The sequence below is a fragment of the Amphiprion ocellaris genome, chromosome 24 (assembly GCF_022539595.1).
Source record: "Amphiprion ocellaris isolate individual 3 ecotype Okinawa chromosome 24, ASM2253959v1, whole genome shotgun sequence".
Classification (NCBI taxonomy): Eukaryota; Metazoa; Chordata; class Actinopteri; family Pomacentridae; genus Amphiprion; species Amphiprion ocellaris.
In genome coordinates this window covers 15,598,123-15,622,209 of record NC_072789.1, presented here as the reverse complement: position 1 = coordinate 15,622,209, position 24,087 = coordinate 15,598,123, and the positions used below count along the sequence as shown (strand labels likewise).

Here is a 24,087-nt window from a genome sequence, read left to right as displayed (position 1 = left end):
TTTTTAAACGTTGGATACCTGGAGGGAGTTCATCCAGATTTCTTGAGCCAAGCAGTGGGACTAGAGGTTTGTGATCAGTCTGAATGTGAAAGTCTTTTCCAATCAGAAACTCGGCAAACCGCTCACAAGCCCACGTTGTGGCTAGCGCCTCTTTCTCGATTTGCGCATAGCGCTGTTCTGTGGTGCTCAGTGCTCGTGATGCGTATGCCACTGGTTTCCAGTCTGTACTGCTTGTTTTTTGCAAAAGAACCGCACCCAGTCCATATGAAGATGAATCTGCTGAGACTAGCGTGTCTGCAGAGGGATCATACAGACCTAGTCCTGGGGGTGTTGTCAAGTCCTGTTTGATGCTTTCAAAAGCCTGCATCTGCTGCGGTCCCCATGACCACATGTTTGATTTCCTCAAGAGATCTCTGAGCGGACGCGTTTTCTCTGCTAAGTGTGGCAAAAACTTCCCCAAGTGATTCGCCATTCCCAAGAAACGCCTCACTTCAGAAATGTTGGTTGGTTCTTTCATACCTGTTACTGCACTGACCTTATCTGGGTCTGGGCTGACTCCAGATGCTTGAATTATCTGACCAAGGAATTTGATTTTAGTCTTTGAAAATTCACATTTGTCATTCAGTGTTACTCCTGCATCTCGTAGACGTGTGAGAGCTGTCCTCAGTCTTTCATCATGCTCTTTTTGATTTGCTCCCCAGATGAGAACATCATCCATTTGACACACGACTCCTTCTAAACCCTCCAGAATCTGCTGCATGCGTTTCTGGAAGTGTTCTGGTGCTGAGGAAAGTCCAAAACACAGACGATTGTAGCAATAGCGACCGAAGGGAGTGATGAAGGTCGTGAGCAGAGCTGATTCTTTGGAAAGAGGAATCTGCCAGAAACCTGCATTGGCATCTAGCTTTGAAAATATCTTGGCGCCCGAAAGCTGTCCAAGAGTATTCTCCACAGAAGGTAGCTGGTGTCTCTCTCTTAGGACCGATTTGTTGAGTTGAGTGAGGTCAGAACATATTCTCACTTTTTCCTGCTTGCGTTTGGGAACCACCACCATAGGCGCGCACCATTCTGTTGGCTGCTCCACCTTGGAGATGACTCCTTGTTGCTCCATGCGGTTCAGTTCCTCTTTAACCTTTGGGAGTAGAGGGAGAGAGCTGCGTCGTGGAGTTGAAACGGAGAAGGGTATTGCTCCAGGTTTCAGTACAATGTTGTATTCTCCTTTCATTGTCCCTAGCCCTGTGAAAAGCTCAGGATATTCATGTTTGATAGTCTCTTTTGAGTCCAGAGTAGCTGTATCAAGCCTAGCTACTACTTGTAGTGCAGTGGCTGCTTGTCTGCTCAGTAAAGCTGTACTCAATCCTTCAACGACATAAATGTCTTCATTTATGCTCTTGTCTTTTCTTTTGAGAGATGCGGTAAACTTGCCTTTGACCTTTAATGGTGACCTGCCTGGTCCCATCAGAACTTTCCTAGTTTGACTTAGTTCACTGAATTGTCCTTTCTCATACATGTTTATTGGTACTGCTGTCACATCAGCGTCTGTGTCAATTTTAAACACAGCATTGAAGTTGTCAACTTTAACTTCTGTCATCCATGGTTCTGAAGAATCACTAGAAAGTGAGCCCAGAAATGCAATTTCCTCTGATGAAGAATCTTGGTTTATCATTTCCACATTGACTTCATGCATTTTCTTAGACCTGCACACTCTAGCAAAATGTCCTTTCTTTTTGCAATTATTGCATGTAACATCTCTGGCTGGACACTGCTGAAATGCGTGACCTTTTGCGTCTCCACATCTTGTGCAAGGTTTGTCTCTTTTAAGGCTTTGCTTGTGCTGCATTTTCATTTGCTTGAATTTGGCGCCCCCTTGTGGCTTCATGTGTACACTGTCCAGTTGAGTGTTCACAACGTCTCCCTTGAAATTACTTTTCAACATTTCTTGTTGTTTCTTGACCATTTCACTTTGTTTTGCTTTTATTACTGCTTTTTCAAGTGTTAGTTCTGGATCCATTTGCAACTGTTCTGATAAACGTTTGTCTTTGAGTCCTACTACGAGTCTGTCTCGGACCATTTCATCATGTAATGCTCCATATCCACAATGTTCTGCTAAGCAATGCAGCGCGGTGATGAAGCTGTCAGCCGACTCGCCCATCTCTTGCTGTCGCTGATTAAACTTAGCTCTTTCAAATATTACATTTCTCCGAGCTATGAAGTGAGCATCTAGCCTCTGTTTGACTGTATTGTACTCCTTCGCTTGGTCTGGGGTGAGGTGTAGAGACACTACAATGTCCTCAGCTTCTTCCCCCATACTGTATATGAGAGCATTTACTTGGTTTTCCTCCTCTTGGGATTCCAAACCTGATGCGATCCGGAACCTCTCAAAGCGTTTTATCCACTTGGTCTAGTCTTCTGCCTTGAATGAAAACTTTTCTGGTGGCTTTACTTTATACTGCGCCATGTTTAGCCTTGTTTACAGTGCCGTGACTAGCTCGTTTGCCGTTAGCTCCCGCCTAGCCGTGCTATGCTAGCTGCCGCCGACTGGAGATATTTTTAGCTCTTTCAGTCTTTTGCGCTGGTAACTTACGGTAGAGCAGATGTCTTTTCTTTGTGTCGCATATTAGCTGAACTTCTGACACCATGTTCTATTGTTTAATAGGTACATAGAAACCTTTTGAATAGAGACGGGGCTGAGCCATGTTCAAGTCAAGCACGGAACATTTTATTGTCCTCCCCCCAGCAACATACATGGGCACAAAGGTTCCTACCCAGCCTGATACTACAGCAAGAAAAGTTTATAATGATGGAAAACAGTTCAATAACAAGGATGATCTGAAAAAAATAATTATTAAAGCATGGGAAAGAATTGATGAGAAATTACTGCTTTCTCTGATTCAGAGCCAAAAAGGTGAGCAGAAGTGACTTTGGATTATGGGAGATGATAAATTATTAAGTTCTGATCTTTTTGTCACCATTTTTAATTATATGTAAGCTTTAGCCCTCAAAGGAATATAGAGAACTATAAAGATTCAAACAAAAAAGTGAAAGCATCTCAAAACAGCACTAAAGTTGAAAATATATGATATTCTATATTTAAATTTATACCTGTTCTTATCGTTCTGTTCCATGTTGAGTAGAATAAAGCAGATGAATAATAAACAGCTGATATAATGTATGTTTGTAATGAAGAACTCAGAGTCAGGATTTTTAGCCACAGCCCTTTATTCTTCTCCATCACACACAAGATGAAGGAAGTTCTCATTTCATCACTAGAACAGGACTGAAACACTCAAATCAGGATCAAGTCTGGCTGCACAAAAACCTGATTTTCACTGGACAATAATGTGTGAAAGCAGTTTGTAGATTCACTGCTTCCTCTCTCATTTCACACTTTGTGCAGCTCAAATGCTTTTAGTTCAAGTGAGCGTCAGAGGAACACCACATCCTGATTTTCACTCTCAACATTTGACTGGAAAAAGACGCAAACACCACATTTGGCTCCTGGAATAATCACAACTTCCATCTTTGAAGAGGAACGAGTTTACAAGGAATCATTTACAAGGATTTCACAAAGAAACACATTTAATCCATGAATGTGAAAACATGTTTCTGAGGGACAGAGTCATGGAGAGACTCAACTATATGTTCAACACTGTTTCTCTACCAGGAGGAGACTCTGGAGACTGAACTCAGCACAGAAATACTGAGGAACCAGGTGAGAACCCAAATCCAGGATAGAGAGGTTGAGTGAATGTGGTGTTGAAGGTGTGGAGGTGGATCAGAGAGTCAGAGGAGGCTCTGTAGAAGGACAGAGTTCCAGCAGGAACGTCCACATAAACTGAAACTCTGTGAGAAACTGAGGAGGACCAGATGGGTGTTTGACTCTTATTGTGCCAGACAGTGTAACCACGATCATCAGAGCAGATCAGACTCCAGGACTGATCATTACGTCCAAACCTACAGTCATCACTGTCTCCTTTCCTTCTGATTCCTCTGTAACTCACTGATATCTCAACCCTTCCTCTCCACTCCACCTCCCAGGAACAGCGACCAGTCAGACCAGTTCGACACAGCAGCTGATGCCAGTAGTCAAACCTGTCTGGATGATCAGGATACGACAGAATCATCCCCACATGTGTCACCTTCCTGTTGTTGTCAGACAGTTGGAATTTTCTGTGTACTGTGTTTGTGTCGACTGTGAGTTGACAGGAATCTGATGGAGAGAACAAACACAACACAGCTGCAGTTATTGATGGATCATGTGATCAGTATTAAATCTTTGATGATGACAGAGATGTGACACTTTGAAGATGCTTGAATGTGCTGCTTTGTTTCCATCAATCCATTAAAACACACTTACACTTCCTCAGACCTGGTGTCAACCATCGGACTCCAGCAGGCGTTACCCTGAAAGGAGGAGGACGGTCAGAGCAGCAGCGACTCTTTCAGCAGCACACATGGACGTTACATGGCTCTCACACTGTTCCACTGATAAAGGACCAGTCCAACATGGAGACACAGACACCTGAATGCAGCATCTCTAAAGTCCTGTCCTGTGCTCGTCACGTTCCAGCTCAGTTTACACTCATTATTCAGCTTTACTCATTTATGCTTCCTCTTTTCATGGAGCTAGGCTAACAGTTTACCCTGCTTCCTGTCTTTGAGCTAAGCTAGGCTAACGGTTTACCGTGCTTCCTGTCTTTGAGCTATGCTAGGCTAACGGTTTACCCTGCTTCCTGTCTTTGAGCTAAGTTAGGTTAACAGTTAACCGTGCTTCCTGTCTTTGAGCTATGCTAGGCTAACAGTTTACCACTGAGTACAGTGTTTGTGCTAAGCTAGGCTAACAGTTTCAGTGCTTCCGGTCTTCATGCTAAGGTAGGCTAACAGTTTCCTCTGCTTCCAGTCATTGTGCTAAGCTAGTGTTATCAACCCGGTTTCTGAACCGTAGTTGGACAGCCTCGGGTAAACGCAAGCTCACTTAGCTTAGCGTGGCTCACTGTTGGTAACAAATTGCATTCAGAGTCCGGATCAACTCTGCGGTGGAGAACCAGGAACTTTCTTCAAGCTCTGCAGCACACTGGACACACACTCAGCTTCTCCAGAACACACGTGGATCTACTTGTCTGGTTGGACCATAACATGCGCTGTGACTGCAGCTGCACCGTACACATCACCCTTCTTCAGCTTCACTGTTCTTCTTCCTTCCTACCACTGCAGCACTTCCTCTGACGTCTCACACACCCTGAAACCTACCGATGGAAAGGAGCAGGCTTGGCCTGCAACACTAGGATGATAGTTTCCTGAGAGTGTCTGTCTGTCTGTACCTTTTCAGGGAGCTATGCTAACAGTTTACCCTGCTTCCTGTCTTTGAGCTAAGCTAGGCTAACAGTTTACCCTGCTTCCTGTCTTTGAGTTAAGCTAGGCTAACAGTTTACTCTGCTTCCAGTCCTTGAGATAAGCTAGGCTAACAGTTTACCCTGCTCCCAGTCGTTGAGCTAAGCTAGGCTAACAGTTTACCCTTCCCTTAAGTCATGGTGCGTAGCTGACCTAACAGTATTTTTCTACTTCCACTCTTTGTTGTGAGCTATGCTAATAATTTCCTGAGAGTGTCTGTCTGTCTGTACCTGAGAGTGTCTGTCTGTCTGTACCTGAGAGTGTCTGTCTGTCTGTACCTGAGAGTTTCCAGTCTACAGTCTGGATCCTCCACTTTAGCTCTCAGCATCTTCTCTCCTGAGTCTCCTGGATAGTTGTAGCTCAGGTCCAGCTCTCTCAGATTTGAGGTCTTGAAGCTCAGAGCTGAGGCCAGAGAAGCACAGCCTTCCTCTGTGACCAGACAGCCTGACAGCCTGCACACACAAAACAACACAAACCTGACGGACAACACTTGGATGGATGTTTCTCACTCTTTCTTTTCTTCTTTGTCTTTCAGATACATTTTGCTGCACATTTCATGCATCTCAAGCAAATCCACAATCTCAACAATGATTAGTGGGATTTAATCATGTAGAAAATAAACCCTGACTGTATGGTTCAAGGACCAGTCAGGAGTAATATCGGCTCACCAGCTTTAATGAAGAACGTGCATACGGACATGTGCGACTCTCTTGATACACTTCCGGATTAACCGTCTTAGTGCGCATGCTCATCCCAGAACCCACAACACTTCAGCCCTATAACTCACTGTGCATTACACAACATTAACTACAGTCACTCTTTACATTACACTGACAAAGTCCTGCAGAAGTTCAGTAAAAGCTCATTTGATGAATCCCATCAGCAGAAATGATTCTACTCAGGTTAGCTGTTTATCCACTGACAGAAATCACTTCAGTTTCAAAGTGTGAGTCCTGACCTGAGAGCTTCCAGTTTACAGTGTGGACTCTCCAGTCCAGCAGAAAGACTCTCCACTCCTGAATCCTGCAGGTTGTTGTTAGTCAGGTCCAGCTCTGTCACACTGGAGGACTGGGAGCTGAGGACTGAGGACAGAGCTCCACAGCTTCTCTCTGACAGATTACAGTTATTAAGTCTGAAGAGATGAAGAGAAGAAAAGAAGTAACGTGTTAAGTACAGTATTTTCTGTCCTGTTGAAAAGAAAGCAGTCAATTTAACAACAAATACATCCCACTATGTCCAGAATACAGCAGCGATGAGGACAGTCCTCTGCAATATTATTTAAATGAGAAAATAATCCAAAGTGTAGCACATTACAGTAATCAGATTACTTTGAAGGTGAGCACTGAAGTATTTGATCTGATTAAAAAACAAACTGACAGTTTAAATTTACTAAATGAAGAATACAGGCCAAACAGCAAGAAATGAATCCAATAAAGGTCAGTACATCTTTCATTACTGTCATTATAAAGCTGGATTCTTTCACTACTTTCTATGTCCACCTTTATATTTGATGACACATTTAATTCTCCTCAGCATGAAGAAACCACATTCTGCAGAGATGTTCAACCATCTTCAGATACTATGTCTTCATCTGCTCTTTGTTGGAGGGTTTGTGTTGCTCTATCTTCGTCTTTAAAATACCCCAAAGTTGGTCTGTTGGATTCAAATCAGGACACACACTTGGACAAGTCACAGTTTGGACTTTTTCCTTCTTTACAATCTGAAAAATAGTCAACTTGATGCTGATGGCAGCGATTAATTCACTGTCAGACTCGGTTACATCTCTGATGTTGTTACAGAACAAACATCTTCTGATCTCCAGTCCTTGTTCTTCAGGTTCCTTCACTTCTACTTGTGCTGTTGAGACTCATGCTTTGGTTTTCACTGACACATGAATCCCATTGGAACCAAACTAAGGATCTCCAAACTAATGTGTTTAAACTGTTTATCTACACTCTTGATAAAGTCTGGACTCCTCATAGCATCAGTGAGCTGGACTCTTCATTCTCTCTCAGTCTCAGGAGACACTCTGCTGCCCAGTGATTGGCTCTCAGTCCCTACAGTCTGAAAGGAACCAACAACTTTTTAACAGCCTCACATCTGAAAAGGGTCATAGGGTCCCTATGAGGGTGTTGCTCCTCTTCAGGGAGAGCAGAGAGACCATGAACCTCACCACAGGTGGGATGGATGTTCTATCCTTCACCAACACTTCAGTTGATGGGACTCAGCCATCAGCAGCAGGAAGACTGGACTGACCTTACCCACAGACCAGAGGACATGAGGACACTGCTTATCAACAGTCATGATGACTGTCCTCACCTGCAGGGCTGCTGCTTCACTCCATCATTTCTGACAAACCTGGAGTCCTGGAAGCTGCTGTTCCAGGAAGTCTTTCCAAAAATCTTCAGCCAGTATCTGGAGTATGTTGTCATGTTCTTCAACCCAAAATCTCAGTTCCTCATAAACCATCTGAGGTAGGGACATGTCCTGCCACCCAATGAAGACAGAGTTGGGAGTGATGGGATCAGGATCCATAACATCTGAGGAGGTGAACCCAAGAGGATCTGAACTGAGGATCCCTTTGATCTCAGTGGAGACAGAAGGCAGCACTGCTTAAGTGGCCGTTTGGGCTCCAATGGTGAGAAGGAATTGTACCTGAACCTCAAATAAGAATGTAAACAGCAGTCCAACTGTCCACCAGCTGAACTGCACTGAGTTCAGTCATTGAAAAAAACTGAACATTCTACAGTTTCTTTTATCAGACGCTTTTATCCAAAGAGACGAACATCTGAGAGTAGAAACAACACAAGCAAGGATCTAGTCAGGAGAAAACAACTTGGAGAAGAGCCATAAAACAAGTTCAAGTGTGAACATGAAATGTTTGTTCTGGTGTTTCCTTTTTATCAACATCTATCTGAAACATTCTATTTAGTAAAACAGTGGGAACTAAAACAGAACCTGGAACCAAGACTTCACAGGTTCTTACAGGTTCTGGTTCTGTGATGCAGGTTCCAGGTTGTTCAGTTCCTGTAGTGGAAGAGGCCTCATTAAGAGAAACTAGAGCTAAAGGTCAGTAACACAACTGATCTGAGTCATACAGAAAACCTCCCACCTCAGCTGTTCTGCTCATCATGAATAAAAACACATTTTAAATGGTCAACAGTTGAACAGGTTGATGAGTCCTGACCTGAGAGCTTCAAGTTTACAGTGTGGACTCTCCAGTCCAGCAGAAAGACTCTCCACTCCTGAATCCTGCAGGTTGTTGTTAGTCAGGTCCAGCTCTGTCACACTGGAGGACTGGGAGCTGAGGACTGAGGACAGAGCTCCACAGCTTCTCTCTGACAGATTACAGCCACTCAGTCTGAAGAGACAAAAAGCAGATTATACTGATGAAACAGCGGCAAAACGAAAAAGGATCTTCAGTCTCCAACTACTTACACAACTTTCTTGGAGGCTTTGACCACTGGCAGCAGCCTCAGAAGAGCCTCCTCTGAAGCAGAGTATTTCTTCAGGTCAAACACGTCCAGATCTTCTCCTGATGAGAGTAAGATGACGACCAGAGCTGACCACTGAGCAGGAGACAGTTCATGTCTGAACAGACGTCCTGATCTCAGGGACCGTTGGATCTCCTCCACTAGAGAAACATCGTTCAGTTCATTCAGACAGTGGAACAGATTGATGCTTCTCTCAACAGACACATTCTCACGGATCTTCTCCTTGATGTACTCCACTGTTTTCTGATTGGTCTGTGAGCTACTTTCTGTCTGTGTCAGCAGGCCTCGTAGGAGATTCTGATTGGTCGGCAGTGACAGACCCAGGAGGAAGCGCAGGAACAAGTCCAGGTGTCCGTTTGGACTCTGTAAGGCCTCGTCCACAGCTCTCTGGTAGAAACCTGCTGGATCAGGTTTGTTGGAGGTTGTTTGTTGTTCTTCTTCCAGCAGGTTGATTCCAGAGTTGATGAAGGTCAGATGGACATGAAGAGCAGCCAGAAACTCGTGAACGCTCAGATGGATGAAGCAGAACACCTTGTCTTTCTGTTTCCGTCTACGCTCTGCTTTGAAGATCTCTGTGAACACTCCTGAGTACACTGAGGCTTCACTCACATCGATGCCACTTCCTCTCAGATCTTTCTCATAGAAGATCAGGTTGCCCTTTTGCAGTTGTTCAAAAGCCAGTTTAGCTAATGACTTAATGTACTGAATGCACTTCTCTGGACCATACTTTTCTTTTGTATGATCAATCTGAAATCTTAGAAACTCTATGTACATCTCAGTCAGGGTTCTGGGTAGATCTCCTTCCTCTCTGGTTTCACACAGCTCCTCCAGAACTGTAGCAGTGATCCAGCAGAACACTGGGATGTAGCACATGATGTGGAGGCTTCGTGACTTCTTCATGTGGGAGATGATGCTGCTGGTCTGCTCCTTGAATCTCTTCCTGAAGTACTCCTCCTTCTGTGGGTCGGTGAAACCTCTGACCTCTGTTGTAGTGTTAACGAGGTTTTGAGGGATCTGATTGGCTGCTGCAGGTCGTGTGGTTATCCAGAGGCGAGCTGAGCGCAACAGTTTTCCACTGATCAGTTCCCTCAGCAGGACTTCTATTTTAGTTGACTTTGTTACATCCAGGGAGCGAATGTTGTTGACATCAAAGTCCAGATGAAGGCGACTCTCGTCCAGTCCATCAAACACAAACAGCAGTTTGAATCTGCTCTTCTTGTAGCTGCTGGTTCCTGATGACTGCAGAGCTGTAAAGATGTAATTTAAAGCCTCCACTGGGATGTCTTTAGTTTCTGGGATACAGAAATGAATGAGCTCTGCCAAACCAAACTCTTGTCCCTGCAGTGAATTCAGGGCACGGAAAGTGAACGGGAAAATAAGATGCACATCTTGATTGGTTCTTTCTTCAGCCCAGTCCAACACAAACTTGTGCACGAGGAATGTTTTTCCAATCCCTGCAATTCCATTGGTCATCACTGTTCTGATGGGTATGTCTTTTCCAGACGGATGTTTGAAAATGTCTCTGGGTTGGATCTGTGTCTCTGTGTCTGATGGCTTCCACACCTTGTCAATCTGTCGGACCTCATGCTGTGTGTTAACGTGCACGTCCCGGCCAGCTGTGATGTACAGCTCTGTGTAGATATCAACCAGAAGCTGCTCATCTTCTTCCCACCCCTCTGTTGCACATAGAAACGTGTCCTGGAAGTTTGATTGAAGCTTCTGTTGGTAATATCTGATGGGACGTGGTTCTGGTACCGGAACAGTCTCATCTGTGTCAAACAAGAAGGGAACAGTGTGAGGTGTGTGTCTACAGAAACCTCTGTTGTTGTTGGAAAAACACAAGCAACTCAGCAACTAAAAAGAGGTAGCAACTAAAAAGAGGTAGGACTTTTGATGAGCCACATATAACATCTGATGGTAATAAAAAGTTGAGCTATTGTGTCTGTGAGATTTTTCTAAATTTATTCCTGGGGGTTTCATCCTAAACTCTACACATAATGCAGCAACTTACTCTGATCATTTGGAGGAAAGTGACTGAAAAAACTGACTGAAAGGGCAACTCAGCTAAAGGGCTACCCAGATGGTTAACTATGGAGGCAGTCAGAAGGTAGGTGCATTTCCTCAAGTCCAGATTAAGCTGTTCTTAGAGTTCCTATTAGGGAAAGACCCTTTAGAAAATAGAACCTAAAAACAGAGATTGGTCAGATCCAGATCTTAGATCCAGATTGCATAGAAGATTGATGATGTTAAATTGACAGTAAGAGAGTCCTTTTTTTTTGTTTGTTTACGTAATCCTTGCTATTTAAAAAGAACACTGCAATAAAATAAAATAAAAACTAAAACGTTGAACTATTAAGTCTTAAACGACTCTTGGTTGAACCACAATTCCCAGCATGCAGTTTGCGGCTACGTGCAGGTCACATGACCCGACGTCTGTCAACATGAGTGGGCACTGCTGGGCAGGGAAGCACTTGAGCAAGTGAGCCCAGCAGCCCTGCTCTGGGCTCACTGGGGCCCTTATCAAAGTACACTACCAGTTAAAAGTTTAAGAACGCCCAAATTTTTTCATTTTTTTTCTTGAAATTCAAGTAGTTCATGTCCAATGAGTAGCTTGAAATGGTACTAAGGTAAGTGGTGAACTGCCAAGGGATTAAAAAAAAGGTAAGGTGACCCAAAACTGAAAAATAATGTACATTTCAGTATTACACAAAAAGGCCTTTTTCAGGGATCAGAAATGGGTTAGCAACTTAAAGCTGTTCTGCAGCAATGGAGGTTGATCAAGCCTTGAAAGTTGGTGCTACCAAATCCTACAGGTGTCCCAACTTTTCTAGATTACTTCCACCACCCTCTATCTGTATAAAGTACTGTTGGAACACACTGTGGAACCCTCCAGAGCATTATTTGAACAGTATTGTACTGCAGAAAGTAGTGTGTTGCTACAAAAATGAAGAGGAAAAGGCAATTAATAGAAGAGAAACAGACCATCATAACACTTAAAATGTAGGTCTTTCCTACAGAGAAACTGAAGACAGTCAAGGTGTCAGTGAGTACAGTTTTCTTCACCATCAAAAGGCTCAGAAATTAGCTTAAAATGGACACCAGTTTAGAAAATTGGGTTTGAGGATCACCAGACACAAAACTGACCGTTATGTTACAGCTACACTACAACCTGCTGCCTCATGCAACTCCATAGACAACCACTGTTCTGTGTTGTACAAAACAACCTGCTGAAACTCAGCTTCCATTTCAGGCATGAGGAACTGCTGCCATCTTTCTTTACAGACCAAAGAATCCATCAGCTTTACCTTCAGTCTGAGGAAGAGGAGGCTGAGTCTGAGAGGAGGAAGGTTCTCTGTTCTCTGAAGTCTCCCCAACATCACTGACATGAACTGACAGACAGACAGAGATCACATGTTATATTCTCTACTGCTTACTGCTTTCATTTATTTCAGCTACAACAGACTTAGAAGGGACTTTATGTTGACATTTATTGATGAGTTTATGGTGTTGATTAACTCTGGTTTTCTGACACCAAACTGCTCCTTCTAAGTAAAACCTGATGTTCCTCTGACATTAGTCTGGCATATCCAGATTATTCTGAAGAACAGAGTGTTCTGGCTTCACCTCATTATCATTCTGCTATAGAGGGAAGAAGGGCTGTCTTTTTAAAGCAGCCACAGTCATCCAGGGTGGAGCTAAGCCCAGGATGCAGCAACGGTGTCCCCTTAAAATAGTCAGCCAACATGGCTGCCTTATTGCTCCATCCAAACCCTCTGAAGACTTGACATTTCCAGTGTGGTAGGTCACTGGGAGGTTGTTGATGGTTTAAAAGTATAACGTAACGTTACATAGTACTACATACTAACATGCCAGATGGTATGCACAGAAAAAGATGTAGTACGTCCCAGTACATATTATGTTAAATGTAGTATGTCAGAAATACCCAGATGTCCGACCACATTCAAACTGATTTTGTAGAATGCAAACTAACATGTTTTTCTGGCCGTTCTGACCCACATTCTATGAACAGTCAACTTTAGCATGTATTTAAATTAAAAGGTTTGTGATTTGAAATGCAGCTGCTTCAACAACATTGCTCTTCCCTTACTGAGAGCTGATTGGTCAGCTTCCCTCTGGTTGTAAACTGCAGGACCACTCCCAGCTAAACAGTATGAATGAAGAATCTTCAGAAACTGTCTGATCGGCTCATAATTTGGTGAGGACAGGTGGGACATGCTTTGCTTCCACAGAAGGTCAGCTCATACAGAACTAATTTTGGTGTTCTAACAAGGTTTAAACAGCAGGGGGCAGCATTCAGTCAGTAGGGTTGATCAGTAGACTTTACAGAGGAACTGACCTTACATGTGGACTCAGGAAAATCTGACAGAACCTGAACTCTATCAAACTGTAGCAGCACCATCATGCAATTTTCTGACTGTAATGATATCATGTTTTTGTTGTCTTGTGACTCACCTTCCGGTCCTGAGCTGCTGGCAGGCAACCTCTGCAGCAGATCATTCCTGGAGATCTTCTCTAAAACCACCCTGGTCACCTGCACAGCTCTCTGAAGTCCATAAGTCTCCACCATCACATCCACAGTTTTACACCTGTCTCGTGTCTGCAGTCGGCTCTTTGTGATGGCTGGGAGGCCTTGAACATTGTTGGGTTTCTGCAGGAACCACTGGAGTTTAGACAGCTCCTCATCATCCAGATCATCCAGGATGTTCAAGAGCACCTCTGACGTCATCGTGTCTCCCTGATAAAGTCAAAGAATACGTCAGCAGTTAATGAACAGTTGTGGGTGTCGGCGGTCTGCAGAGCTGTAAGGTCCAGGATCAGGACGGAGGTTGGTGTCAGACCGTCTGTATGGGTAGTTGTGAGACATGGCGGGAGGCTGTGGAGAAACGCTCACAGAGTTTCCTCAGATTGACGAAGTCAGGCGAGCAACGTAGCTTGCAAAAAAACACGAACTGTTGTGGTGGAGGTTGTTGTGTAGCAGCAGGACTGCAGTTAATCCTACAGGATCACTGACAGCAACACTGAGGGGAACCAGCAGGGGGCGCTCACTGCTGTCTGTTAAATATTACTCATGGAAGTCACTCTGCAGTCACTGGACCACAACACAAAGATGATCCCACATTATTACACTTTGACCAACAGAGGTTCCAAATAAACATGAACTCTGATCCTTCACACAGAACAAGTCCAGGATCAGAGTCAGACTGGAGTCCAGGATCAGAGCCTCATATCAGGGTTTTATACTTTTATACTGAACCTGTTCAGAGTCCAGACCAAACACTGACTGCTACTAAACAGCTCATTACTGCAATAAATGCCTCTGATGGACTAGTAGAATGAAAAACCTAGCTGGGAGATTTCTAGCCAGGATATAGATAAAGCAATATCTGGCCTCATTGCCAGTAAATCACCAGGTTCTGAATGTGGATCTGGACAAGTGGGTCTTGCTTACCTTCGACATCAGCAAGAGAATAAGGTTGATTAAAATGCTAACCTTCCAGAATGATTCTATCTACTACTCTCTGACCTGGAGGGATTCTGTTGAAAGTCATTGATGGACTTTTTTAGAACATCAAAGCACAAATCCAAAATGACTAAGACTCATTTAGCTGGAGGGAGTGTGGATCAATGCCAGTAGACCACACTAAGTATTCTGGTTATGTCCACATATTAGACCTTTCTGGGAAACCCTGAGTGGTCTGCTGTCCAGGATTCTGACAACCAACATTGATGTGTCGTTCTTCATCATGTTTCTCTGCGTCCCTTCTACAGCTTTACGAAAAAGAGACGTTTAACCTCCAAAAAAACCTTCTGAGCTGCATCCAAAAAAGCCAGAACCAGATGCTGGGAGCAGAGAGACCCCACAACTATGGAGCTTTTTATCAGAACTGTCAACCACAGACCTCCATGGAGATCAGGACTTCTAGCCTTCATCTACAAAGAGACAAAGGGAAAGAAGTTTGGAAGAAATGGGACTGTTACCTGTTGGACGCTGGCATTGAAGAAGAAGCTGAGAGCCGTATTGGAACTTCTATTTGTCTGAGAAGACACTCAGATCTGACCTCCCTGTATTTTGTGTTGTAACTATTTTTGTTCTCCATATAAAAGTCTAAGAATGAAACCTTTAAAAACAGAAATGTGTAAAGTTGTTCCCACTGACTTGTAGCTTCTGAACAATCTGAGAGTCCGTCTACTGAGAGCTTTGAATGATGTTTCTCTGTTCAGGTTTTCCTTGTGACTGTTTAACAGCTGAAAGCACCAAACTTTCTGACAGCCAGAAGAATGAATCTAAACAACACATTCATTTCATAGAAGAAACAACTGGACACTGAAAGATGAACAATCAGATCAGGATTATTGGAAATGTGTGCAGCTTCAGGATCATGTGTAATATTCATTTACTTCCTCAGTATCTTCACCACTTTGACTTCTGACTTTTCTGTTCTCCTCTGATTTCAGCTCTATTCTTTGGATTGTCAGTAATATTTCATCCTGATTTCTGATCGCTTTTGTCGACTCATTTTGTTTTCTCAACAATATCTGCCAGCAGAATGTCCTTCAGGTTAATGATTTTCTATCTGGTCCAGGATCAGAGCCTCATATCAGGGTTTTATACTTTTATACTGAACCTGTTCAGAGTCCAGACCAAACACTGACTGCTACTAAACAGCTCATTACTGCAATAAATGTCTCTCATGGACTCCATATACATTTCAGGCAGATCCAGATGCTGATTAGACAGCAGGATTATTGCTCAGGTGTGCCTCAGGCTGGCCTCAATATAAGGACACTCTGAAATGTGCACTTTAACTGTACTGGGGGGTCAGAAAACCAGTCAGTATCTGATGGGACCATTAGCCTCCCAGTGCAACACATCTCCTTGGCATAGAGCTGATCAGGTGATCAGCTGATTGTGGAAAAGCTGGTGTGGTGGGGGGGCAGCGATCGCCTGAAAAGGACCAAAAACACCATGAAGTGGTCGGGACACCATGGAGAAAATAAAATTGTGGAAATAAAGTACATTAATGTGTACAGTACCGTTACACACTGGTAATAGTACTGTTTAATGCATGTAATAGTACTACTACATGCAGAGTAAAAGGATTCAAAATATTGTACTATTATATTATTATACCGCAGTATAAATATACACACAAACTGTATGCATCTGTTAAAATGTAATGAAAATACTCTCATTATTCATGTACTCTGTATATCCACTAGCAGTCAACAGTTTGGACCTTGTAGATTAACACTGAAGACATCCAAACTATAAAAGAACACATATGGAACTATGTTGTAAACAAAAAGAGTTAATATTAAGGATTAATCTACAATGTAGAAAATAATACAAATAAATACAAAGCATTGAATGAGAAGGAGTGACCAAACTTTAGACTGGTAGAGAACTGATATACATGTACTCTGTGTACTGATATACATGTACTCTGTGTACTGATATACATGTACTCTGTGTGTAGTAGGATACACTACAAAAAAGGGTCATCCAAATATAAGATATAAACACTAAATTTGAGAGGAAAATCACTTCAAACTAGTGAAATTATCTGTCCATGCAGCAAGTAAATTTTACTTGATAAGAAATCTTGAAATAAGATTTGAAAATCTAGAAATAAGGTCCCAGGTAAGTATCCAAAAAGATTAAAACAAGCTGAAAATGCTGATTTTCAGATCAAAATAATTGAAATCAGACTTGATGTTGCCTAATAATAAGTTAAAAATGCTAAATATGAGCAAATAATTCTTTTGTAGTTTTTAATGTTCTTATTTCTAGCAAATCAATGTTTAAAAACAGGAAAAACACGATTAATTTAAGTAAAGATTACTCAGTACTAGTGCAGTATAATTACACTGTGTCTTGATAGAAGTTGATTTATCTTGAAATAAACCTAAATCCAGATTAAAACTCAATCCAAAAACTTAAAGTTGGCTTTATTTGATGGGTCCAGTCCAGAGGCAGACAGGAAAGCAGGAAGACATGCAGTAAAGAGTTGGGAGCTGGAACCAAACCAGGTCACTGAGTTCATGGGACGGCACTCAACCAGCTGAGCTCTCTGGACACCCATAAACCCAAAAACTTCTACAGATTTATGAAGATTCTACATCCTGACTGACTCCTGAAACCACAACCAGGACTGCATGTATGATCAGCATCAACATGTGACCAGAATTAGCTCTGACAGCAACATTTATTAGAATTACTCTCTCAAATATTGCTTTCTACATACAGTGCTAGCAAAGATTACTTGTTGCTTCTCAGAATATAAAGAACTGCTTGAATCATGTCAACATAAACATAGAATGTGTATCACATTGTACATTTGCAGCTTTCTGAGACTGTGGGTTGAAGTTGCAGGACCTAATCCTGTCCAGGACACTGAGCTGAGAGATGCTGAAAAGCTCATTGATCAAACATCGTACTACCCAGTCAGTTTAACAGCAGAGTTTATGTTTAGACTAAATACAACCTGGATGATGTCATTGACCTTCAAAACTGGAATGAAGAACCAAGATGAAGATGTGGTGATAACATGTGTTCTGTTCCTGTCTGTGTTGTAATAATAAATGGATCCAGATGTGATGTTACTCTTTAGTACAGCTTTGGAAATAAATGTGTTGATGTTGGTCCAACATCAGTGTTTGGAATAATTCTAATATGAAAGTAGGGATTTTTGTCTGTAAACAGCACTGAACATTCCCGTGGAATTTCAAGTTAGTGGCAGTTTGCAGGCAGCACAAAAAACTACCGAGAAATGCCAGGAATTAACGTGGACGGCTGATGTCCCAGGGGGGGAGCTTTCCAGTGTCAGTGAAAATGCTGTGAGCTATACAAATGCAAATCAGAGTGGTGGGTGTGGAGGGTGTAAAGTAGGGGGGTTGGTGGGTTTGGAGGTGTAAGGTAGGGGGGTTAGGGGTGGGGGTTGACTTTTCACACTTGCATTAGTTTTTTTAAGAGAAAAAGGACACAAACAAAACTATACAGTTTATACTTTATTTGAATCAGGGTTCATACAGCTTTTATAAAAGTAAATAAAAGCACATCACAGGCACTTTTCAACACTGTCAAAATCCTAAATCTCAAACACCATGCAGAGCAGCATGACTACCTTTTCTCTTATGTTGCTTTCCTGTACAGTGGATGTGTTTACCACACATCTTCCAGCAATGCCCTCAACAGGTAGAAATGATGATGTACATGAGGTGTCTGTTCCCCTCAAGTTCCAAACTTCTACCGACTTTCCATAAAAATGTCTGTTGGGATGGTGATGAAGCCTGGAAACTCCTGCAATTACGCGTCTATATATAGTACTCTCTGACTTGACATTAATAGCTATGAACTGCTTCATAATGGCTGGTCTTGTTTCTGTCAGAGGTTCAAGGATGGATTCCTTAAAAAACACCATCTAGCAAATACAGACCTGATCAAAATCTTAAGACCAGTTGAAAAATAGCTAGAATTTACCTTTTGCACATTTGGATCTTAATGAGGTTTTAAGTAGAGCTACAATATGCAAAAGCAAGAAGGGGGAGTGAGACAAAAAGCACTTTGAAAAAGTAATTTATTGAAAACAAGAAGTAAACTGAAATAGGCTGTTTATCAGCTGATCAAAAGTTTAAGACCACAGGCTATAAAAGCCCAAATCTGCTCAAAATTCTCATTTTCTGTCAGGCATTCACACGGTCATGCCCTCCTGATGGCTAAAGCTAAGAAGCTTTCTCTTCTTGAACGTGGTCGGATCGTAGAGCTGCATAAGCAAGGCCTCTCGCAGCATGCCATTGCTGCTGAGGTTGGACGCAGTAAGACAGTCATTCTAAATTTTTTGAAAGATCCTGAGCATTATGGAACAAAAAAGTCAAGTGGTAGACCCAAAAAAATTACACCTGCGCTGAGCCGGAGGATCCGATTGGCTGTCCGTCAAGACACAGGGCGGTCCTCGACCCAAATTAAGGCCCTTACTGGTGCCGACTGCAGCGCAATAACCATCAGACGGCATCTGCGGGAAAAGGGTTTCAAAAACAAATAACGAATTCAAAGACCTCGTCTCCCACAACGCCACAAAACTGCCCGTTTAGACTTTGCCAGGGAGCATCAAACATGGGACATTGAAAGGTGGAAAAAAGTTTTATTCTCTGATGAGAAAAAATTTCACCTTGACGGTCCAGATGGCTTCCAACGTTACTGGCATGACAAGGAGATCCCACCTGAGATGTTTTCTACCCGGCACAGTGGAGGGGGGTACATCATGATCTGGGTGCTTTTTCATTCAGTGGAACACTGGAGCTTCAGGTGGTGCAGGTCATCAAACGGCGGCTGGTTACGTGCAGATGTTGCAGCAGGCATCCCTCATGACTGAGGGCCCTCGTCTGTGTGGTAACAGCTGGGTTTTTCAACAGGACAACACTGCAGTTCACAATGCTCGCTTGACCAAGGACTTCTTCAGGGAGAATAACATCACTCTTTTGGACCATCCCACATGTTCCCCTGATTTAAATCCCATAGAGAACATTTGGGGATGGATGGCAAGGGGAGTTTATAAAAATGGCCATCAGTTCCAGACAGTTGATGCCCTTCGTGAAGCCATCTTCACCACTTGGAGCAATGTTCCCACCAGCCTCCTGGAAACACTCGCATCAAGCATGCCCAAACAAATTTTTGAAGTGATTAACAAGAACAGTGGAGCTACTCATTACTGAGTCCTACTGAGAACATTTTTTGTTCTGGTTTGGAGAGTTTTTTGTAATTTTTTTGAGCGATGGTCTTAAACTTTTGATCAGCTGATAAACAGCCTATTTCAGTTTACTTGTTGTTTTCAATAAATTACTTTTTCAAAGTGCTTTTTGTCTCACTCCCCCTTCTTGCTTTTGCATATTGTAGCTCTACTTAAAACCTCATTAAGGTCCAAATGTGCAAAAGGTAAATTCTAGCTATTTTTCAACTGGTCTTAAGATTTTGATGAGGTCTGTACATATGCTGACCTTTCTGCTCTAAATCTGTCATTCAAATATGTTACAAGTTTGCATGAAATGGCAAAATGATCAACTGTAGTTACAGTGTTCAGGGTTCATCTGATGATACATTATCAACACTGCATGCACACTACCAGACAAAAGTTTGGACACACCTCATTCAATGGTTTTTATTTATTTGTATTATTTATACATTGAGATTAATACTGAATATTAACTCTTTTTGTTTACAACATAATTCCATATGTATGTATGTACTGAATGAGAAGGTGTGTCCAAACTTTTGAGTGGTAGTGTAGATCAAGCTCATCTAGGATGATATGACAGAGGCATCACAGTAAAGGGCAAAGCCTTTTCTTCTTTTGATCAAAGAAGTTCATCTTGCAGGCATAGAGAAAATCTGTTGACCTGGAGAAGTCGGCATGTTACTTTAAGGAATGCTGCGTCACTGACGTCATCACGTTAAAGTTGCTCGTCCAATCACACGCGTCGTCTCGCAAGAACCGCGCGATACACGAACAGACAAAGAAGTCGTCTTTGTGAGTTTCTACAATGGCGGCCCGGTATCGCCATTCCGACTCACCACAAACTCCTCACATAGAACAGCCTGGACATGACCGACTGGTTCCAGTCAGACCCGCGACAGACACTGAGAAGAAACTATTGAGCGTTATCAGCCGGCTGTCTGGCCAGAGAGGACCCGCTGGAGGAGAAGCTGGAGCAGAAGCTGGAGGAGAGGATAGCCGCCATGGAAGCCAAATTAAACACTTTCTCCAGCGGCGAGAAAATTAAGCGGAAAAGAGGAGAGCACAGTCCTAAAATTGCGGTAAGAATATATTCCATTTGTAGGATATTTTTAGTGAGTTTTAGCACAATGCTCTGAATTGGTAACGTTAAGCAGTGATAGCATGTAGTCCTCCATCTTTGTTAACAAACGTGACTTTATTTTTGCCTTTTTGTACTTTTAGGAACAAGGGTGAGACTGTTTATTCTTTTTCGTTTCTTTTTTGTGAGAAAAATGTTTACTGTAAGCATGTATAATAATTCTTTGTCAGCTGAATGCACGCAAATTGTTGTACTGTAGATTGTAAACAATTCATGCATCCATTCAAATTGTCTGCTAATTTAAAACCGTTTTAAATGACTTTACAGTTGACTCTGCAGTTATTCTGCTGTGAGTAGTAAATGAATGTTCTGATTTATTTTCACAGACTGGGCTCACCTCACAATGAGACAGTCAGGACATATTTAGTTAAAACTTTGGCTGAAGTCCAGATGTGGAGGATGTGGAGACAGACGTCCTTCTATGTAAGTATCCTGTTTAAAATTGTTCTAAATTTTTTGATTTCATCAACAGCAACAAAAGCTAACAATAGCAGAAAATAGCAGGAAATAATAATAATAAAGCTAATAACGGCTTCATTTAACTGTTTTCCAGCTGCTTGTAAAAAGCATTTTGAAACTCTACGGAACTACCGCTACAGTCAACCCAACATGGCGGCTCAGGCGGAGGCCATGAAGTCTTCTGCCCCGAGTCACCACAGAAGAAAGAGGGTAAGATATACTAGTTTGATTCATTACATTGTGTGTTTTATACAAAATGTGGTTAGAATAGTATTGCTGGTCACTATGACATTATTTTTCTGTTAAATTATTAAATGTATTGATTTCCTGTACTGATTGTGTTCACAGCTGCTGGATGCCAGGAAGACAGTCCTTGCTCCAGATGAAGAGGACTTCTGGAAGAGCATCACAGCTGACATGATGTCAGATGAAGAGGACTTCTGGAAGAGCATCACAGCTGACATGATGTCAGATGAAGAGGATGGCAGCGTTGACGGAGTGCGTGGATGGATAGTACGGCCTCCATCCTTCCACAGCCAGGAGCTTGCCAACCTGTGTGCAGCCCTACAGGCTGGAGGCTGATGTAAAGTACACAGCTCTACATCACAGGTGTTTTCACAATGGACAGCCGTCTGATAGACTGAAGCCACTGAAGTACAACACGGCAGCAGCCAGAAAACATTTTAAGCCAGAGCTGATGCTTGAGACCAGCCTGGAGTGAGAGATGAACTTGGTCAAAATTTTTTGTACATTTTTTGTTTTTAAAGACAGTTTATTTTAATTTTGATTTTGGATTTCTGGAACTCTGGACTGTTCAATAAAGCTCTTGTTTTTCAACATGTCTCAACATGTCATATTTTTTCCCTTCCAATAAATTAATGTCATTGATTGTAGGATAGCCCATTGGATAACAATAACAAGTATGCAGGTTAACTAATTATACACTATATGGCCCATATTTATTAATGTCTTATTAAAATATTAATAATAATAAGCATTATTATTGTGTGTGACTGGGGGTGAGGGGGTGGGGTGGGTGGGGGGCCGGCGGGGGGCGGGGATTTGACCAGTAGCAACAGATCTTTCAACCAATCATGACACAGTTTTTTTCTGTTGTCATGTCTTGTTTCATCCAATCGGTGTCCTGAATCATGCTAGACAGGCAGTCTAGATGCTAATTAGTTTTCACACCTCTGCCATGGCCCAGGTGTGAAGTCTCACTCCCCCCCTTGCCCCACACACCCACCCCCCAACTCCACAAACATGATTCATTCAAGGTATTTCTCCTCACCCGCCAACTAGGAGTTCACAGCCTGAGAACAACCAATAACTGTGGGGAACTTAGTAGGTTTTCAGTGATTCACAGGGTCGATAATCTGGCTTTTCATGCAGTGGTTGTTACTAGGAGGTCTGGAAACAAGTTTTTACAGCTAAAAATGGTCTGAAAAGATAAACTGTGGCATCAAACAGAGTCTCTGACAGTCATTTATCTTATTATGCAGGTAAAATAACTCATTTTAGGATTTACAGACTGAGGAAGAAATAAAAGACAAATAATCTTAAAACAAGATTAATAATCTGACAAATTCTGCTCTTGGACAGTAAATTTTTCTGAAAACAAGATCAAGAAGACTTTTTGGCTAAATATAAGATTATAAGTCGAGGTTAGACAGTTAATTTTTGCAGTGTAGATGTACTCTGTGTGTAATAGGATACATGTACTCTGTGTGTAATAGGATACATGTACTCTGTGTGTAATAGGATACATGTACTCTGTGTGTAATAAGATTCATGTACTCTGTGTGTAATAGGATTCATGTACTCTGTGTGTAATAGGATTCATGTACTCTGTGTGTAATAGGATTCATGTACTCTGTGTGTAGTAGGATACATGTACTCTGTGTGTAATAGGATTCATGTACTCTGTGTGTAATAGGATACATGTACTCTATGTGTAATAGGATACATGTACTCTGTGTGTAATAGGATTCATGTACTCTGTGTGTAATAGGATACATGTACTCTGTGTGTAATAGGATACATGTACTCTGTGTGTAATAGGATTCATGTACTCTGAACAATATCTGCCACCAGAATGTCTTTCTTCAGGTTAATGATTTTCTATCTGGTCCAGGATCAGAGCCTCATATCAGGGTTTTATACTTTTATACTGAGTCTGTTCAGAGTCCAGACCAAACACTGACTGCTACTAAACAGCTCATTACTGCAAGAAATGTCTCTCATGGACTCCACATACATTTCATTCTTCAACTTTTCAACGAAACATAAACTTCTGTGAGGATTCTTCTCACAACATTTCTCCTGACAGTAATAAAAGTTGTTCTCTTGGATTTCTTTCTGCTCTATTTGACTATTTATCAGAGTTTTCAGTCTGTTTCTGTCCTTTTAGATGGACTCTTGTGATCAGCTGATTTCTACGCAGCAGCAGCAGCAAACTGATGCTGATTTCCATGAGACTTGATGTCAAATGGAGGCTGAAGCATGAAAACAGCTCTGAGGTCTGGACTACCAAGCATGATCTGAGCTCATGGAGGGAACTTCAGCTTTACTGTCGTGTCCTTTTGTTTCCTCAACAAGAATTTCCTTCAGCTTGAATGATTTTGCGTCTGAATGAAAGAGAATGAAAGTTCCACTTACTCAGCTTCTTCCCTCTGCAGCTCTCTGCTGTCTGGACCAGGTCTGAGAGAAAATCCTCCTCTGTGTCTGCAGGCTGCCGTCACTCTGAGACACAAAGAGCAAAGATCAGCTGCTGCACCTTTAGATGACGTTAATATGAGACATGATGAAGCTGCAGCAGCTTCCTGGAAACAGCTGAGGACTAATAAAGCTC

The 24,087-nt window shown here is 42.3% G+C and overlaps 2 protein-coding genes across 2 annotated transcripts; one reads left to right on the top strand and one right to left on the bottom strand.

Annotated features, from left to right (window-relative positions):
* Positions 1–3,201: 3,201 nt before the first annotated feature.
* Positions 3,202–24,039, bottom strand: LOC111580283 (NACHT, LRR and PYD domains-containing protein 12-like). Its single transcript, XM_055008675.1, has 8 exons — positions 23,895–24,039; positions 13,359–13,641; positions 8,830–10,654; positions 8,579–8,752; positions 6,350–6,523; positions 5,670–5,843; positions 4,358–4,404; positions 3,202–4,210 (listed from the first exon to the last, which is right to left on the bottom strand). Exons 2-8 carry the CDS (start codon positions 13,630–13,632, stop codon positions 3,687–3,689), a joined length of 3,192 nt encoding a protein of 1,063 aa, XP_054864650.1. The 5' UTR covers positions 13,633–13,641; positions 23,895–24,039; the 3' UTR covers positions 3,202–3,686.
* Positions 20,402–22,073, top strand: LOC118471455 (uncharacterized protein C14orf93 homolog). Its single transcript, XM_055008674.1, has 4 exons — positions 20,402–20,718; positions 21,104–21,200; positions 21,331–21,446; positions 21,585–22,073. The coding sequence occupies exons 3-4, from the start codon at positions 21,387–21,389 to the stop codon at positions 21,816–21,818; spliced, it is 294 nt and encodes a 97-aa protein (XP_054864649.1). The 5' UTR covers positions 20,402–20,718; positions 21,104–21,200; positions 21,331–21,386; the 3' UTR covers positions 21,819–22,073.
* Positions 24,040–24,087: the final 48 nt, after the last annotated feature.

Bases quoted from the DNA above. Each gene is read 5' to 3' on its own strand.
- LOC111580283 (XM_055008675.1), bottom strand. From the start codon at position 13,632: ATGACGTCAGAGGTGCTCTTGAACATCCTGGATGATCTGGATGATGAG. The intron at 6,524-8,578 runs GTCAGGACTCAT...TCATCTCTTCAG, and splicing joins TGTAAACTTGAAGCTCTCAG to ACTTAATAACTGTAATCTGT. The intron at 4,405-5,669 runs GTACAGACAGAC...TCCTCCTTTCAG, and splicing joins TGTAGACTGGAAACTCTCAG to GGTAACGCCTGCTGGAGTCC.
- LOC118471455 (XM_055008674.1), top strand. From the start codon at position 21,387: ATGGCGGCTCAGGCGGAGGCCATGAAGTCTTCTGCCCCGAGTCACCAC. The intron at 21,447-21,584 runs GTAAGATATACT...TTGTGTTCACAG, and splicing joins GTCACCACAGAAGAAAGAGG to CTGCTGGATGCCAGGAAGAC.